The 17,910-nt window shown below is 40.5% G+C and overlaps 1 protein-coding gene and 1 pseudogene across 1 annotated transcript; both read right to left on the minus strand.

The window, feature by feature from the left end:
* Window positions 1-613: 613 nt before the first annotated feature.
* Window positions 614-1,558, minus strand: LOC129554178 (olfactory receptor 5B12-like). The gene has a single exon (XM_088843594.1). The coding sequence runs from the start codon at window positions 1,556-1,558 to the stop codon at window positions 614-616; it is 945 nt and encodes a 314-aa protein (XP_088699720.1).
* Window positions 1,559-15,312: 13,754 nt separating this feature from the next.
* Window positions 15,313-16,298, minus strand: LOC129553745 (olfactory receptor 5B12-like; annotated as a pseudogene).
* Window positions 16,299-17,910: the final 1,612 nt, after the last annotated feature.

Here is a 17,910-nt window from a genome sequence, read left to right on the forward strand (position 1 = left end):
TTGAAAAAAGAATAAGACAAAAGCAGTCCATAGTAAACCTAAAGCAAAGGATATTCGGGACAAATACTTAGTATTAAAATGAAATAGCTTCAAATTAAGAGTTGTGTGTTGTTGTTTTTTTAATTCACATACCAAATGTTTACTTCTATTTAAAAATATACAGGTTAATATTTAAGACTGTATTATCAGACACCAAAACCATAACTTCAAGCTATACTGTAAAACTAGACAAGTCCCATTTGCCTCTTGAACTCATTTTTCTGTTCACTCATGAGTGTCTGAGTTGCATGTGGTTTGCATGGATAAGATGCATGTAGGCATGTACTTAAATATGCATATAAGCATAAATATATATATGAATGTGGGTGATTATGGAAACAAATATGCAGTAAAAATTAATTTAAAAGAAATTTTGAAATATAAATTATAGGTTCATGGTTGATTCTCCCAAAGTTATTATTCCTGAGAACTTGTCCACACGTTTGCTTCCTAGACTCAAAAAGAACTTGAGAAAGGACGTAAAAAATTTAGGTAATTATTGACCTAGCAAGTCAGTATTTTCTCTAACTTGATTTCAGGTATATGAAACCACACTGCTGTTGTTTCTATATAATTAAGCTATGAATCTTAGAGAAGACTTTGCCTTCCCCACAGCCGTTTTTAAGGCGCTCTTGACCTCTTTGTTCCTCAGACTGTAGACCAGCGGATTCAGCATGGGAACAACCAAGGCGTAGAACACGGACGCCACTTTGTCTGAGCTCATAGAGTGGCGGGAGCCGGGCTGTAGGTACATGAAGGCACCTGTCCCATAGAAGATGCAGATGGAAGTGAGGTGGGATGCACAGGTGGAAAAGGCCTTCTGATGGCCTTCAGATGAGCGCACCCTCAGAATGGTGACAAAGATAAACAGGTAAGAGATCAAGATGATCAGGAGAGTAAAGCTGATATTGAAGCTCACCACAACAAAAAACACTATCTCGCTTCTGTTGCTTTCTGAGCACGAGAGAGCCAGGACAGGAGTAGCATCACAGAAGAAGTGATCAATCACCCTGGATCTGCAGAAAGAGAGACTGAACGCGTTCCAAGTGTGCACAGAGGCCACTTGAAAACCAAGGACGTAGGACGCTACGACCATCCAAGCACACACCCTTGGTGTCATGATGGTGGTGTAACGGAGTGGCTTGCACACTGCGGCGTGACGGTCATAGGCCATTAAAGCTAAGAGAAAAGTTTCCACCGCAAGAAAGACAGCGAAGAAGAAAAACTGAGCGGCACAAGCATTGTAGGAAATGACCTTGTCTCCTGTGAGGAAGCCAGCCATCACTTTGGGAGTGACGGCTGAGGAGTAACCAAAGTCCATCAGGGAGAGGTGGCTGAGGAAGAAGTACATGGGCGTGTGGAGACGAGAGTCCAGCAGGATCAGTGTGGCCACCCCCAGGTTCCCAACCAGGGTGAGGAGGTAGATGAGCGTGAACACGAGAAAGAGTGGGACCTGCAGTTGTGGGTCATCAGTTATCCCGGCAAGAATGAACTCAGTCACGACCGTGCTGTTCCCCATGGGGGTATTTATGCATTATGAAAATGCACTGTGTCAATGAGAAAAGAGGATCTGGGTTGTAACTGTGCTTAGAAACATAATTACATCCAAAGTATACCTTATATCAGAATTTGATCAATTTGACATGGATATAACAACAAAAGTTAATTTTTTAATAATGGTAGAAACACAGAATGTTCTAGCTTAAATAATTTTGAAGATAATATAACCCAATCATCTATCCTCATAAATGATTAAATCTCAAGTTCAGAATCGTAAACAGACATCTATGAGATGATTGCAGAGATTTCTTAGAATGGGATTTGTTAGAGGACTTACCTGGTGGTTTAGTGGTTAAGACTCCATGTTCCCAAAGCAAGGGCACAGGTTTGATCCCTGGTCGGGGAACTAAGATACAACATGCCATGTAGTATGGCCAAAAATTTAAAAATAAATAAATGTTAAAATGAGATTTTTTTTAGCCTCCCAATCCATATTTTCAAAAACAAGGAAAATTCATGCAATAAAATAGGTTACTATAATTTAATTCATTTCATTGCAATTACCACTGTCATATCAAGTTTAGTGTTTGTTGCTCAGTCATGTTCGACTCTTTACTGTCCCATGGACTGTAGCCTGCCAGGCTCCTCTGTCCACGGGATTCTTCAGGCAAGAATACTGGAGTGAATCGCAATTCCCTTCTCCAGAGGATCTTCCTGATGCAGGGATTGAACCCAGGTCTCCTGCATAGCAGGCAGATTCTTTATCCTTTCAGCTATAGGGAAGACCATTGTATCAGGAAACAACATTATATTCTAGCAACACAAATTTTAATATATCATTTTCTAGGTTTCAGTAGTCTCAGAGGATAATAGGATACAGAGAATGTGTAATTCCCAGACAGTGGGATACTACAGAAATTCAGACACCAGAGAGTAATTGTTTAAAGTGTGACTCCAGGCTAGGGACACTTGGATGCAAATTCTAGCTCCACCTTGTACTAGATAACTGACTTCGGCTATTACTCAATATCAGTTGGCCCTCAGTTTTCCCTTGAACTCATGAACAAACTGAAGTGATAATGCAAACCGGCGTTGTAGGCTTTCACACATTATGACTAGGACAGTTAATGGTCTGTGTATTGATTACAGGAGCATATGCTGAAACTGAAGAATTCCAGAGAACTGCGAGACTGAACATCTTATATGCTCACTCATTCATTCCCTTCTTTCCCCAAATCCTTTCACTCTCATATTCTGTCCATACCTTCCTGCAATTTTTCAAACAATAATCCTCTTCTATACACGTTGTGCACAGTCCAGCTATGCCAAGTAAGATTTGATTATTTTCTGAGTCATCTTGGTTATTAACTAGAGTGTGTGAGCCTCCATTTCTTAATGTGTCAAATGCATATTACAATATTGCCTGGCACTTAACTCGATTCAATCCATGTAAATATTCTTACTATTAGAAGATAGTGACAAAACGTATCTAGGGACACAAAATGTAGGTGGCACAAGGAAAGATTCCATGTGAGAATGAAATCTGGATTACTAGGCTTTCACCCATCTCGTTATTCTTTGTATTCATCTTATTAATCTACACAACAGTTAATGAGGGCTTGGAGCAGGCTCTCGGTGAGAAATTACCCAATTCTGAGTGCATTTCAAAAGTAGAGCTTGCTGGATTTCCTGATACATTGAATGTAGGCATCAGAGAAAGAGAGAACAATAATGACTCAGTTTTTGTATCATCCTAGAAAGAATGGTGTAGAAGAAGCAGATGTTTGAGAAAGAACATGAACGACGATTGCAGGTTAGGCATTGTGAATTTCAGATTCCTTCTGGCCATCTAACTTAGAAGGGCTGCATAAACAATTGAACTAGTTGCATCAGATTTTATTAATTCCAACTATATTGGCAATTTGGTATTGATTTCACCTTCTAATATCATACTGAATCCACAAAACCAAGTAAGATCACTAAAGGAAAGAGCTTGGACGGAAAAAAAATCAAAGTATGAAAATATTACAAATTAAAAATCATGAAACAATATAGCATTAAGGGGAAGGTGGGTAAGAAAATTTTCACCACTGAGATTGCTGCTAGGGAAGCCTTGTCTCAGAACACAGATTTCAGCTGGACAAGTAGTTAAAGTTAAGGTTATATTAGGAGAAGGAGGAGAAGTTACTGTATATTAGGTTATGCTGATGACTGACTGTAGATTTCAAAAGGAACAGTAGAATGATTTAAGGAGTTGGGCAGGAGGGGCTGCTGGACTTAAGAAGAGAGATATGAAGAGTTGTGGACAGTATTTAACAGGGGTTGAGGGCTGAGATTCCTCAGCTTCGTGGTGAGTGAAGCAGAGATAAAGAGAATCATGAGATCAGTCCTTAAGTCTCAACATAGAGGGCAAAAACCAGGCTATGAGGTTGTGGGGTGGGAAGGGAGGGTGGAGGTCTTGACAGAAGCCTGCGGCTCCCCACCCACCCCCGTACTCCTGTTATTGGTGGTGAGAGGGTAACAGGCAGGAAGGCCAGGGGTCTCCAAAGGGAGGAAATAGGCTGCAAGCGTCAGACATTTTTTCTCTCTCCCTTAAGCAGCAGGAGGAAACAAACGACAAGTGTCAGATTTTTTTTTCTCTTAAAATTCTGTGTTGCCATGAAGACACCTGGTTTCTCCTGAACTTTTCTCAAACCTTGAGCTAACCAACACATTTTTCTTATGGAAATGTTTTTCTTAAGTTATGTTAACGAAAATATGTATTTGCTTTGGAATTTGCCTTTCTTCAAAATGGTTCCACCTAAGACTAAGTTTTTTCTTTTCTCAAACGTTGGACTGATAATAGCTCAACAAACCAGTATTCATATCAATTGTTTCATGGCTGGGGGATGACACACCTCATGCCATCCTATCTCAAAAATGCATATTGTGGGAGAGGGGCCTGGTGAAACTCCCTCAGCCTTGAGGTGTCTCTCTTATCTGATTAATAACTTTCTAACAGACATAAAATGTCCAGCTAAAGACTAGCAGGGGGGCACTCTCTCTGCCCCCTTCTGATATCTGTGTCAGAAGCTTTCTCTATCTCTTTTATACTTTAATAAAGTTTTATCACACAAAAGCTCTGAGCGATCAAGCCTCATCACTGGCCCCAGATTGAATTCACCACCTCCAGAGGCCAAGAATCTGGGCATCCTTCATGGCTCAACAACAACCTTTCGGTGGTAGGAAGGCCACGGGGAGGCCTTATTATCCAGAGAAGAAAGACAGCTTCTTGGTCCTTACTTCCCTTAATCAATACTCTTATTCAGTTCAGTTCAGTTCAGTTCAGTCGCTCAGTTGTGTCCGACTCTCTGCGACCCCATGAATCACAGCATGCCAGGCCTCCCTGTCCATCACCAACTCCCGGAGTTCACTCAAACTCATGTCCACAGAGTCAGTGATGCCATCCAGCCATCTCATCCTCTGTCGTCCCCTTCTCCTCCCGCCCCCAATCCCTCCCAGCATCAGAGTCTTTTCCAGTGAGTCAACTCGTCGCATGAGGTGGTCAAAGTATTGCAGTTTCAGCTTTAGCATCAGTCCTTCCAATGAACACCCAGGACTGATCTCCTGTAGAATGAACTGGTTGGATCTCCTTGCAGTCCAAGGGACTCTCAAGAGTCTTCTCCAACACCACAGTTCAAAAGCATCAATTCTTCGGCGATCAGCTTTCTTCACAGTCCAACTTTCACATCCATACATGACCACGGGAAAAACCATAGCCTTGACTAGACGGACCTTTGTTGGCAAAGTGATGTCTCTGCTTTTTAATATACCATCAAGGTTGGTCATAACTTTCCTTCCAAGGAGTAAGCGTCTTTTAACTTTATGGCTGCAATCAGCATCTGCAGTGATATTAGGTGGCCCTAAATCTGGGGAGGGAGATATACTGAAACTCATTTTGTTACCCTCTTTCTTCTCAACAAAGTGGAGGAGTGAGTCTTAATTCAGCATTTTCCTATAAGAGGGAAAAAATGCTAGCTTCAGGTACATTGTTGCAGTAAAATTAATCTAATGGTGAGAATAAGAATTATAAAAAGTCTTCAAACTATTGACGGGCTTTTTCACCTTGTTTCTTTAAAGTTCTTCATGGATTGCACCACTTAAAATAACTGGTATCCAGGAGAGACTTTAAAAAAAAAAGTAGCGTCTTCCTGACAAGATGCTCTGTGTCCTTGATAAAATTCAAATTTATTCTTCAAAGAATAACACGAGTTTTAAAACTTCCACAAAGTCTTAAGCAACTTCTCCTCTCTAGATGCTGCCTTCCTGTTATAACCTATGAAGCGCCACTTTGTTACTCATAATATTTTATTTTATCTTAATTTAAGCTTCCTGTGGGCTTCCCAGGTGAGTCTGGTTAAGACAAAAAAAAACCCTGCAATGCAGGAGAGATGGGCTTGATCCCTGGGTCAAGAAGATCCCCTGGAGAAGGGAATGGCAACCCACCCAGTATTCTTGCCTGGAAAATCCACGGACAGAGGAGCCTGGCGGGCTACAGTCCATTGAGTCTCAAAAGAGTCAGAAATGACTGAGTGACTAAACATCAACAATGTGGGATACTATTATTCTTTATTCCCATGCAGAGAGCGTTATTTTTGTCCCTAATTTTGATTGTTGTTCAGTCACTAAGTCGTACATTTGTCCCTAGTAGGTAATCATTATTCTGGTTGCCTAATGCCATTAAAATTTCAGAATGATAACTGGAGTCCAGGTTTCCTTATTCCCACAAACTGTTCCTTCTAGTGTGATATATATGCCTCTTCTTTCAGTGTACTTTTATAATTGGTTTAAAAGCATGAATCCCCCTCACTCATTTCCTCTCTATTCCTTCTCTTTTTTAATGTCATGTTTTCTCCAGATTATAATGAATTTTCAAATTGAGATAAAATTTCATACTCTTAAATACTTTAGGATTAGATGAAATAGATAATTTTCCATATTCTAAAAGAAAAAACTGAAATTGAGATAGGCTAATATGAACTGAATAGTATATTAAAAAGCAGAGACATTACTTTGCCAACAAAGGTCCATCTAGTCAAGGCTATGGTTTTTCCCGTGGTCATGTATGGATGTGAGAGTTGGCCTGTGAAGAAAGCTGATCGCCAAAGAATTGATGCTTTTGAACTGTGGTGCTGGAGAAGACTCTTGAGAGTCCCTTGGACTTCAAGGAGATCCAACCAGTCCATTCTAAAGGAGACCAGTCCTGGGTGTTCATTGGAAGGACTGATGCTGAAGCTGAAACTGCAATACTTTGGCCACCTCATGCGACGAGTTGACTCACTGGAAAAGACCCTGATGCTGGGAGGGATTGGGGGCGGGAGGAGAAGGGGACGACAGAGAATGAGATGGCTGGATGGCATCACCGACTCTGTGGACATGAGTTTGAGTGAACTCCGGGAGTTGGTGATGGACAGGGAGGCCTGGCGTGCTGTGATTCATGGGGTCGCAAAGAGTTGGACACGACTGAGCTACTGAACTGAAATGAACTGAACAACTTGTCCCAGTGATGCAAGGTCCTACATGGCAGAGCAGGAACCCAAGACCCTCTTGTTCCTTTCATTGTTTTGTTAGATAAATACCTATCCTCCTTAAAAAGTCCATGATGCATCGAACCTGGACTGGCAATTCGTTTCGCATATTATCTTGTTAAAAGTGACAGACACATAATAACATTTTCAAAAACTTCAATATTAACTTAAACGTAAATCAAAGGGAGACAGGTGCATTAATGTATTTTCCTAGAAAAATCTGACCCTTCAAATTTATACAGACTGCAGACTGATTAGCGGCTTACCTGATCCCTGAACAATGCCACAGACAAAGGCAGTACATTCACGTGTGAGTCTCAAATCGTAAATTCAGTCTATGGAAGAAAGGGGACATTCCACCGAGATGTTCTTCTTAATCTTTCATCAAAAAGGAAAAAATCCTCTGGATCACGGTGATATTGAGAAAAAATATATAATTCCATAAGAAGTAGCTAACAAGAATTATGTGGTAACACTTGCTGATCTCTCTTCTCAGATAGGTCACTTAATTGCTTTGAGAGTCTGTATCATCATAAAATGGATATACTAGAAAGGTAGCCCCCAACAGCAGCTTCCCTGAAAGACTACTGCTGTCATGAGAAAATAAGAGAATTCCTGGAGTGTCCTGAAAAAGGGCCATCACTATAATCATAATCAAAGTCATTATTTGCAGGTATTTGCCCTGGTCATTACTGCAGGCTCTCAGTATATCTCAGTTTGGAGAAAGGCCATTATAGGTATTAGACAGCTAGTGACAATCCAGTGAATTGGATGATGGTCAAGGGACTCCAGCACTTGGTCTGTTACCGATAATATAAGGTCTAATGGAGTCCTATGAGAACTTGAAGAGAGAAAGAGAGTTGTATACCCATGGAACTCCCAGGGGACAAAGCCCCCATGAGAGCAATGACAGGTCCTAACCTCACTACTGGAGAGTGTGATGAACATGTCTATAGGGATCCAGCTGTGCTTATTGATAGAGACCATGAGTATATTAATATAACTTGTACTAATTCTCTTTGATAATGCTAAAATCAAGTTACATCATTACCTCTAGGAACCCATTTTGACTTAAACATCGATAACAGGGATAGCAATATGTCATTAAGCCAAATAAATCATAGAAATTATTACATTCCTAAGTCGCTTGAATATTTGTATCACTGCTAAGGATTATTTATTCTTTCAACAGTTTATTGGTCCTAAATGAGTTCAGTCAGTCTTGGCCCTGGCTGTTCATACTCAACACAAAACAAACATGATTCTTAATCTCACGTGCTTAAGTTTACTGGAGAAGACAAACATGAAACAAACACACAAATAAGGATATACTTATGAACAGAACAAGATGCCCATATGAGAGTGAATAGTAAGAATTGACTTTGAATTGACTGGTCAGAATGCTTTTCTCATTCTGGAGAATTAACACTTCCGTCAATACAGAAGGGATGAATAGGTGCAACATGAGAAAGACTACTTTAAAAAAGTGGAAAGCTATGGAAAGGCTTCAAGTTGTCAAGGAAGTTGGCAGAATCTAAAGAAGCCAACTAACTACAGGATAGGAAGCAAAATTTCTTTGGCATTTTAGTGTTCTTTCCAGAAAAAATTTTAAATCCAAACAAACAAAAGTGCTCATCCCAAACACTGAGGTTGTCAGGAGGAAAGACTAGTCTAGATCATAGAACCAGTAAGGACGACCAGTAAGGACAATTCTGATCTTGTCCTGCGTAAAGCGAAAACCACTGGGACTGATGATTTTTGTTGTTGTTCAGACGCTCTGTCACGTCCAACTCTGCGACCCCATGAACTGCAGCACACCAGGCTTCCCAGTGCTTCACCATCTCTCTGAATTTGCTAAAACTCACGTCTAGTGAGTCAGTGATGCCATCCAACCATCTCATCCTCTGTTGTCCCCTTCTCCTCCTGCCTTCAATCTTTCCCAGCATCAGGGTCTTTTCCAATGAGTCGTTCTTCGCATCAGGTGGCCAAAGTATTGGAGTTTCAGCTTCAATGTCAGCCCTTCCGAAGACTATTCAGGACTGATTTCCTTTAGGATGGACTGGTTGGCTCTCCTTGCAGTTCAAGGGACTCTCAAGAGTCTTCTCCAACACCACAGTCCAAAAGTATCAATTCTTCAGCACTCAGCTTTCTTTATAGTCCAACTTTCACATCCATACCTGACTACTGGAAAAACCATAACTTTGACTAGATGGACCTTTGTTGGCAAAGTAATGTCTCTGCTTTTTAATCTGCTGTCTAGATTGGTCATAGCTTTTCTTCCAAGGAGTAAGCGTCTTTTAATTTCATGGCTGTAGTCACCATCTGCAGTGATTTTGGAGCCCCCTAAAATAAAGTCTATGACTGTTTCCACTGTTTCCCCATCTATTTGCCATGTCACTCCCTTAGCGACTTTCAAATATGCAATACGAGGTTATTGACTATAGTCACTATGCTGTAGATTTTATCTCCATGACATTCATTGTATAACTGTACGTTTGTATCTTCTAAATTATCTCATCCATTTGATTACACCTTTTTAGACCACAATTGGATTCCTTGGCACTACATGTCAAACCTCAGAATTCTAGATTTCTTGTTTCATATGGGAATAAAATGAATTTCTTTACATCACTTAGCCTCACTTTCTAAAACTTTTTAACAAAATTACTAATAACCACCCTTGATGTTTTACAGAGTGCTTTGAGGATGAAATAAAACAAAAGATGTAAAATGCTTAGCATATCACTCAGTTTATATAAAAGATTCCTCTTGTTATCAGAGTATGCCATCCAAAGTCATGTTTACTGAAGAATCACAACAATGTCACTGTGAAGAAAAATACCTCCAGCACTGATACCCCCTTGTAATAAAATTAAGTGAACAAGGTTGCCCTGGACACCAGGTTCTTCTCACTGCAGTGAGATTGAATAAAACCAGATTTGCATCGAAGAGTCTGATGACAGATGTCTTGAAGGGCATTACTCTGACATGAAGCTCTCAGGAACAAGTCCTCCTGGGATCTATCCACAGCTCCATGACTTATGTACTGAATATTTTAATTAAAATGTTGCCTGTGGGGACCAAATACTTAGAGAACTTCCTCAGGAAAGTCATGGGTATATGAGTTGCTATTTCTTCTCCAATAAACCCATCTGTTCTCAAAAATAAAGGAAAAGAGGCTATCGACATTCTTGGAAGCAGCTGATGTGGACACCAGAGCAGGAAGGAACGCCCAGGCTGGGACACTGAACCAGTCACAAAGGCTTCAGACAACATTACTTCCATCGGTCCTCTGGGATTTTTTTCTTTTCCCTTTGGAAGCAAATATCCTTCTGTGTCTACTGTGCCCTTTGAATTTGGAAGCCATAACACGACTGGAAGTAAAATCTAGCAAATCACAAGCATTCCAACCTTACTTTATCCACCCAACACTAATCTTACTTCCCTTTTATGCATATTGCACACCTTCGGAAGAAATTTTATTTCTTGCTTTTCTTACAATCATTTATGAGTTGAGCAGTTTTCAAAAATTTCATTTCTAAGTAGTAAAGAGAGACCAGGCCTTCTCATTCTTATAATACTTAGTAATACTGACATCTTCCACAAGTGACACCAAAGGTTTCTGTAGACAGAAGCAGAGAGGGTGATAAAAATGCATTGTAGATAATCACCATGTACTCCTATCATTTTGCAAGGAAATTTCTTTGTGTGTAGGAGGAAAACTTTCAAAACAAGCATGTATTTGTTCTCTGCCACAATCCAAAAAGTTAGTGTCAATTAGAATTTTAAGGGAGCCTGAAATATACAGAAAACAAACAAGTAGTGAGAAATTTTTCCGAGGATAAACATACATTGACACATCATAACTACATAAAGTTAATAGTTTACATCAGGGTTCACTCTTAGTGTTGTATATTCTATGGATTTGGACAAATATATAATGATATTCAATTCAGTTCAGTTAAGTCACTCAGTCATGTCTGACTCTTTGCTACCCCATGGACTGCAGCACACCCGGCTTTCCTGTCCATCACCAACTCCCAGAGCTTGCTCTAACTCATGTCCGTCGAGTCGGTGACGCCATCCAAACATCTCATCCTCTGCCGTCCCCTTCTCCACCCACCTTCAATCTTTCCCAGCATCAGGGTCTTTTCCAATGAGTCAGCTCTTCGCATCAGGTGGCCAAAGTATTGGAGTTTCAGCTTCAGCATCAGTCCTTCCAATGAACACCCAAGACTGTTCTCCTTTAGAATGGACTGGTTGGACCTCCTTGCAGTCCAAGGGACTCTCAAGAGTCTTCTCCAACACCACAGTTCAAAAGCATCAATTCTTAAGCATTCAATTTCTTTATAGTCCAACTCTCACATCCATACATGACTACTGGAAAAACCATAGCTTTGACTAGATAATGATATCATCCATCACTATTGTATTATACTGAATAATTTTACTGCACTAAAAATCCTTTGTATTCCATCTACTTATCCTTTCCAAAGCCCTAACTCCTAAAAAGCACTTACCTGTTTCACTGTCTCCAATGCTTTACATTTTCCAGGATGTCGTATAACAAAATCACAGCTGATAGTGTTTTCAGACTGGTATCATTCAGTTAGAAATATGAACTTGTCTCCTCCGTGTCTTTTCATGACTTGATAGGTCATTTCCTTCAACATTGAATAGCATTCTATTGTTTGGATTACACAGCTTATTACTCCATTCACTTATTGAAGGACGTATTATATGCATCCACATTTTGGCAGTTATGAATGAAGATGCTATAAATATCCTTTTTTGCCTGGGCATAAGTTTTCTATTCCTTTGGGTAAATACCAAGTAGAACAAGTACTATATTATATAGGAAGCGTGTGTTTCGTTTTGTAAGAAACTGAAAAACTGTCCACCAAAGAGGCTGCACTAGCCTGCCTTCCTGTTGGCGATGCATGAGAGTTCCTGTTGCTCCACATCCTTAGTAGCACTTGGTGTTTCGGTGTTCTGGACCTCAGCCATTCTAAAAGATGTGCAGTATTCTTCCATTGTTGCTTTAATCTGCATTTTCCTGATGACCTAAAATGTGGAGAATAACTTGATTTTAAACATTAATGGTTTGGGAAGTTTTTAAAGATTTCATCTAAGATGAGGAGGACTCTTCAGTGCTGGCTTCATGAGCTTAGTAAATCCTGTGTGTCGCTCAGACCTTGTGCTTAGAAGGTTTTGCTGTGGGTTTAACACTCTGCTCTTGCCAACTTAAAATTATCATACATCTTTAACAAAGGGCTCGGCATTTTGGTTTTTCCACTGGGATCAGAGAATTATGTAGCAAAAATGATTCTTCACACTTAACATCTCCAAGGAGGTTTTCGCATTTCACAAGGAAAATTCATAGAAAATGAAGAAGTCAGTTCCTTTTCTCCAAAAAGGAGATATCCTCTCCCTATCAGGGAAGATAATCTGTTGCTACATTTTTCACCTGGTTCTCAGGGATACATACTTATTATCTCTGTCACTCCATAACAGGACGTGCTGGCCATTCAAGTCAAACCACAGGAGCCCTCGATGCTAGATTTTAGATATCACTTGAAAAAACGATGTACTATACGCTTCCCATATACAAGTCCATGGTTTGAAATAAACATACATTTTCATATGTTTTCTATTATACATGTGTTCTAAATTATTTGACCTGGAAATAAATATTCACATAAAAAGCAGTATATAATGAATTGATAATTCAAAGAAATCGTTTTCAGACTCAATTAATTTGACACTGTTTTCTTTGTAAAAGATATCTTTATAGTCATCAGATCTCTAAATGAGTCTTAGTGTTCTAATATACTCAAATTTAAAAGTCGTGCTACGTTATTCTCAGAGTGTGGTTAGTATCAGTCAGCTTAACGTCTAATTTGAGCCTGAACAGAGATCTCTCAGTTGAAGACCTGACTGTACACAGGAAGGAAGGAGCATAAAATGTATCCTGGGCTGAGCATCTGAAGACAGAGTCAAGGCTTACTGTAAAACTAAATGCTGGGTTTTTTTTTTTTTATTTCAGTGAATTAAAATATGTTTTCTTTAGTTTCCCTTGTCCTATATGCTGCTATTATTTTTTCATTAACGTTATCACATGAAGATGTTACTCTGGGTAATGAGTCAATAAAGATGAATACAGAGCTAAATAGAGATGCTCTTATGGTGACATCTCTGGTGGTCCAGTGGTTAAATGTCCACCTGCCGGGGCAGGGGACACAGGTTCCATCCCACGTCTGGGAAGATCCCACATGTTGGGAGCAACTAAGCCCATGAGTTACAACTACTGAGCCTGTATCCTGGAGTCCTAGCGCTGCAACCAGTGAAGCCCACATTCCTAGAGTCTGTGCTCCAGAACAAGAGAAGCCACCAGGGCGAGAAGCCTGCGCATGGAAGTGAAGAGTAGCCCCACTCACCACAGCTACAGGAAGCCAGCATGAAGCCACAAAGACCCAACGGCCACAAAGAAACGAAGTGGCTTTAAAAAGACGCTCATGTAATGATGCTTATTATCATTTAAAACAATAATAAAACAAACAAAAGGACTCAGTAGTAAATGTAGAATGAGGATGTTTGGCACAAATATTAAAATGAAATGAGTTTATTTTCAAGTAAAAAGTTTTTAAAAATAAAATTAATATCACATAGCAAATGATAACTTCTATTTAAAAATATATAGGTTTACATTTAAGAATGTATTATCAGACACCCAAAGCATGTTTGAAATTATGCTGTAAAACTAGACAAGTCTAGTTTGTCTCCTGAATTCACTTTTCTGTCCACCCATGAGTCATATGAATAGCATGTGATCTGCACGAATAGAAGGCATGTGGGCATGAGTGTGCATTCGAATGTGCACGATCACGGAAGCAAATACACAAGAAAATGTAATTCAAAAGAAATCTTAAAGATATGAATTGCAGGTTCATGGTGGACTCTTCCAAAGTTATTTTCCATGAGATCTCACTTTGTCCACACATTTGCTTCACCGATTTATTTTTTTTTCTTTTCTTATTTTATTTTATTTTTTTTCCCAGATGTTCAAGCTGGATTTTTTTTATTTTTTCAAAAACAATTTTAGGAATCTTTACTTAAAAACAACGTTATCTTAAAATGGAGTAACTTTGGTTTTACGAGCAGCAAGCAAAGTACAGAAGCAAAAATGCATTACAGGAGCATTAAGTTCTACATTAGGTCACAGCGTCTAATCTGAAATCACACCCATAATATCATTTTTCAGGATATCTGGGAAATAGTTATTTCCCAGGATGTCTGAACCATAGCTACTCTATTTTGACTTTTAATTTAAAAAAAAAAAATTTTAATAGCCAAAACAGATTTCACCATTAATGACGTCAGTGTTTTTCTCGGTATGAGAAGATGCAAGAATTGGAACTCATAAAACCTTTTTCTGAAAAGATCTAACTATCTGAAGGCCTGTCCTGCCAGGTTTTTTTGTTTTTGTTTTTGTTTTTTTCCAGAGCACAGAGTGCCTCATTCCTGAGTTTCACCCTGAACTTCTTTCAGGGGGTGTTGAAGGTCAGCAGCTTCATGATGTAATCTTTGTAGAGGCAGCTGGCAAGTACCAACTTCCAGTCAGCAGGGTCCCTTCATAGCCACATATCTGACCATGTGACACCATTTCATGGCCATTGTGTCCCGCGGTGCTGGGAAGGCTCATTCCCAGGTCTAGGGAAGTAATGGGCCACTCAGTGTGCTAAAATTGGACCAGGCCTTGCAAGCAGCAAAAGTCTCTGGACCACTGTCTTACTAGCCTCCTGGTCCAGGAAAATATTTCCACTTGTTGCTTTTTCCCATACCCAGAGTCACATTATTACAATTATTGATCTCATATGGAACTGTCAGTTCAGCATTATATCACAGGCTCAGTGAAACAAGTGACATAGAAAATAATATAGCCATAGCTAGCAGTTATTAGTCAAATAAGAATTATAAGAACTTTCATTAGATAAAGCCTGGTATACCCCAAGTCACCTGATTTCATTCGTTAAATGATTATAGTCTGGTGTTAATCTCCTGGTTGTACATTATGGAGCATCCAACCTTTATCTGAAGACTGGTTACTGAGATAAAAAGAACTTGCAAAGGTATGTCAAAATTTCAGATGATTGTTGGCCTAGCAAGTCAATACTTTGCTAACTTGATTGAACTATATCAAACCATCTTATTTGTATCTATATAATTGAAATATGAATTTTATGGAAGACTTTGCCTTCCCCACAGCCTTTTTTAAGGCACTCTTGACCTCCTTGTTCCTCAGACTGTAGACCAGTGGATTCAGCATGGGGATGACCATGGCGTAGAACAGAGATGCCACTTTGTCTGTGTCCATGGAATGGCGGGAGCCGGGCTGAAAGTACATGAAGGCACCTGTCCCATAGAAGATGCAGATGGAAGTGAGGTGGGACGCACAGGTGGAAAAGGCCTTCTGATGGCCTTCAGCTGAGCGCACCCGCAGAACGGTGACAAAGATAAACAGGTAAGAGATCAGGATGACCGTAATAGTAAAGATGGTACTGAATCCTGCCAAAATAAAAAACACCATCCCACTTCTGTTGCTGTCTGAGCAAGAGAGAGCCAGGAGAGGAGTAGCATCACAGAAGAAGTGATCAATCACCCTGGATCTTCAGAAAGAGAGACTGAATATGTTCCAAGTGTGCACAGAGGCCTCCAGAAAACCAAAGACATAGCATCCTACGACCATCCAGGCACACACCCTTGGTGTCATGATGTTGGTGTAATGGAGTGGTTTGCACACTGCAGCATGACGGTCATAGGCCATTGAGGCCAAGAGAAAAGTTTCTACAATCAAAAAGATAGCAAAAAAATACAACTGAGCAGCACAAGCATTGTAGGAAATGACCTTGTCTCCTGTGAGGAATCCAGCCATCACTTTGGGAGTGACGGCTGAGGAGTAACCGAAGTCCATCAGGGAGAGGTGGCTGAGGAAGAAGTACATGGGCGTGTGGAGACGAGAGTCCAGCAGGATCAGCGTGGCCACCCCCAGGTTCCCAACCAGGGTGAGGAGGTAGATGAGCGTGAACACGAGAAAGAGTGGGACCTGCAGTCGTGGGTCGTCAGTTATCCCGGCAAGAATGAACTCAGTCACGACCGTGCTGTTCCCCATGGGGGTCATTCGTGTGGTATGTGAATGGCCTATAGCAATGAAAAAAGAAAGGCTGGTTAGAGTCTGAACTTAGAACTATCATGATGCCCAAGATTGCCTTATATCAGAATTTTCTGTATTAATTTATGCATTAAAAATGTAATTTTTAAATATTGGTAGAAATTTGGAATGCTCTACTTTTAAGGATTTTGAAGATACTATAACCCAAAAGAGGAGAGTGAAAAAGTTGGCTTGAAGCTCAACATTCAGAAAACTAAGATCATGGCATCTGGTCCCATCACTTCATGGGAAATAGATGGAAAAACAGTGGAAACAGTGTCAGACTTTATTTTTGGGGGCTCCAAAATCACTGCAGATGCTGACTGCACCCATGAAATTAAAAGACGCTTACTCCTTGGAAGGAAAGTTATGACCAACCTAGATAGCATATTAAAAAAACAGAGACATTACTTTGCCAACTAAGGTCCGTCTAGTCAAGGCTATGGTTTTTCCCGTGGTCATGTATGGATGTGAGAGTTGGACTGTGAAGAAAGCTGATCGCCAAAGAATTGATGCTTTTGAACTGTGGTGTTGGAGAAGACTCTTGAGAGTCCCTTGGACTGCAAGGAGATCCAACCAGTTCATTCTAAAGGAGATCAATCCTGGGTGTTCATTGGAAGGACTGATGCTAAATCTGAAACTCCAATACTTTGGCCACCTCATGCGACGAGTTGACTCACTGGAAAAGACTCTGATGCTGGGAGGGATTGGGGGCAGGAGTAGAAGGGGACGACAGAGAATGAGATGGCTGGACGGCATCACCAACTCGATGGACATGAGTTTGAGTGAACTCTGGGAGTTGGTGATGGACAGGGAGACCTGGCGTGCTATGATTCATGGGGTCGCAGAGAGTCGGACACGACTGAGTGACTGAACTGAACTGAACTGAATGGATAACCCAATCTTCCATCCTCATAAATGATTGAAACTGAAGTTCAGAGATGGAAAGAGACATGCAAAATCATCGGAAAAATCTGTCAAATGTGAGATTTGTTATGGGACTTCCCTGGCAGGTCAGTGGTTAAGACTCCATGCTTTCAATGCAGGGGGAGACAAGTTCGACCCTTAGTCAGAGAGCTAATATTTCACCTTCAGTGCAGCACGGCTGAAACAGAGAAAGGAAACAAAAGAGCCAACTCATTGGAAAAGAGCCTGATGCTGGGAGAGATTGAGGGCAGGAGAAGGGGGAAACAGGATGAGATGATTGGACGGCATCATCATCTCAATGGACACGAGTATGAGCAGACTCCAGGAGACAGTGAAGGACAGACAGGCCTAACGTGCTGCAGTCCGTGGGTTTGCAAAGAGCTGGATGTGACTGAGAGACTGAGCACTCACACACCCTCGCTAGACCCTAGTTTTCGGTTAAAACCTGTGAAGTACTGTTGGATCATTTTGTTACTCCTAATAATTTCTTTATCTTAATTTAAGCTTCCTATCGCATATAGCGGAGAAGGCAATGGCAAGCCACTCCAGTACTCTTGCCTAGAAAATCCCATGGATGGTGGAGCCTGGTAGGCTGCAGTCCTTGGGGTCGCTAAGGGTCAGACACGACTGAGCGATTTCACTTTCACTTTTCACTTTCACACATTGGAG

Source organism: Moschus berezovskii, chromosome 14, assembly GCF_049115385.1.
Source record: "Moschus berezovskii isolate FMDL1 chromosome 14, NW_MosBer_1.0, whole genome shotgun sequence".
NCBI lineage: Eukaryota > Metazoa > Chordata > Mammalia > Artiodactyla > Moschidae > Moschus > Moschus berezovskii.

Bases quoted from the DNA above. Each gene is read 5' to 3' on its own strand.
- LOC129554178 (XM_088843594.1), bottom strand. From the start codon at position 1,558: ATGGGGAACAGCACGGTCGTGACTGAGTTCATTCTTGCCGGGATAACT.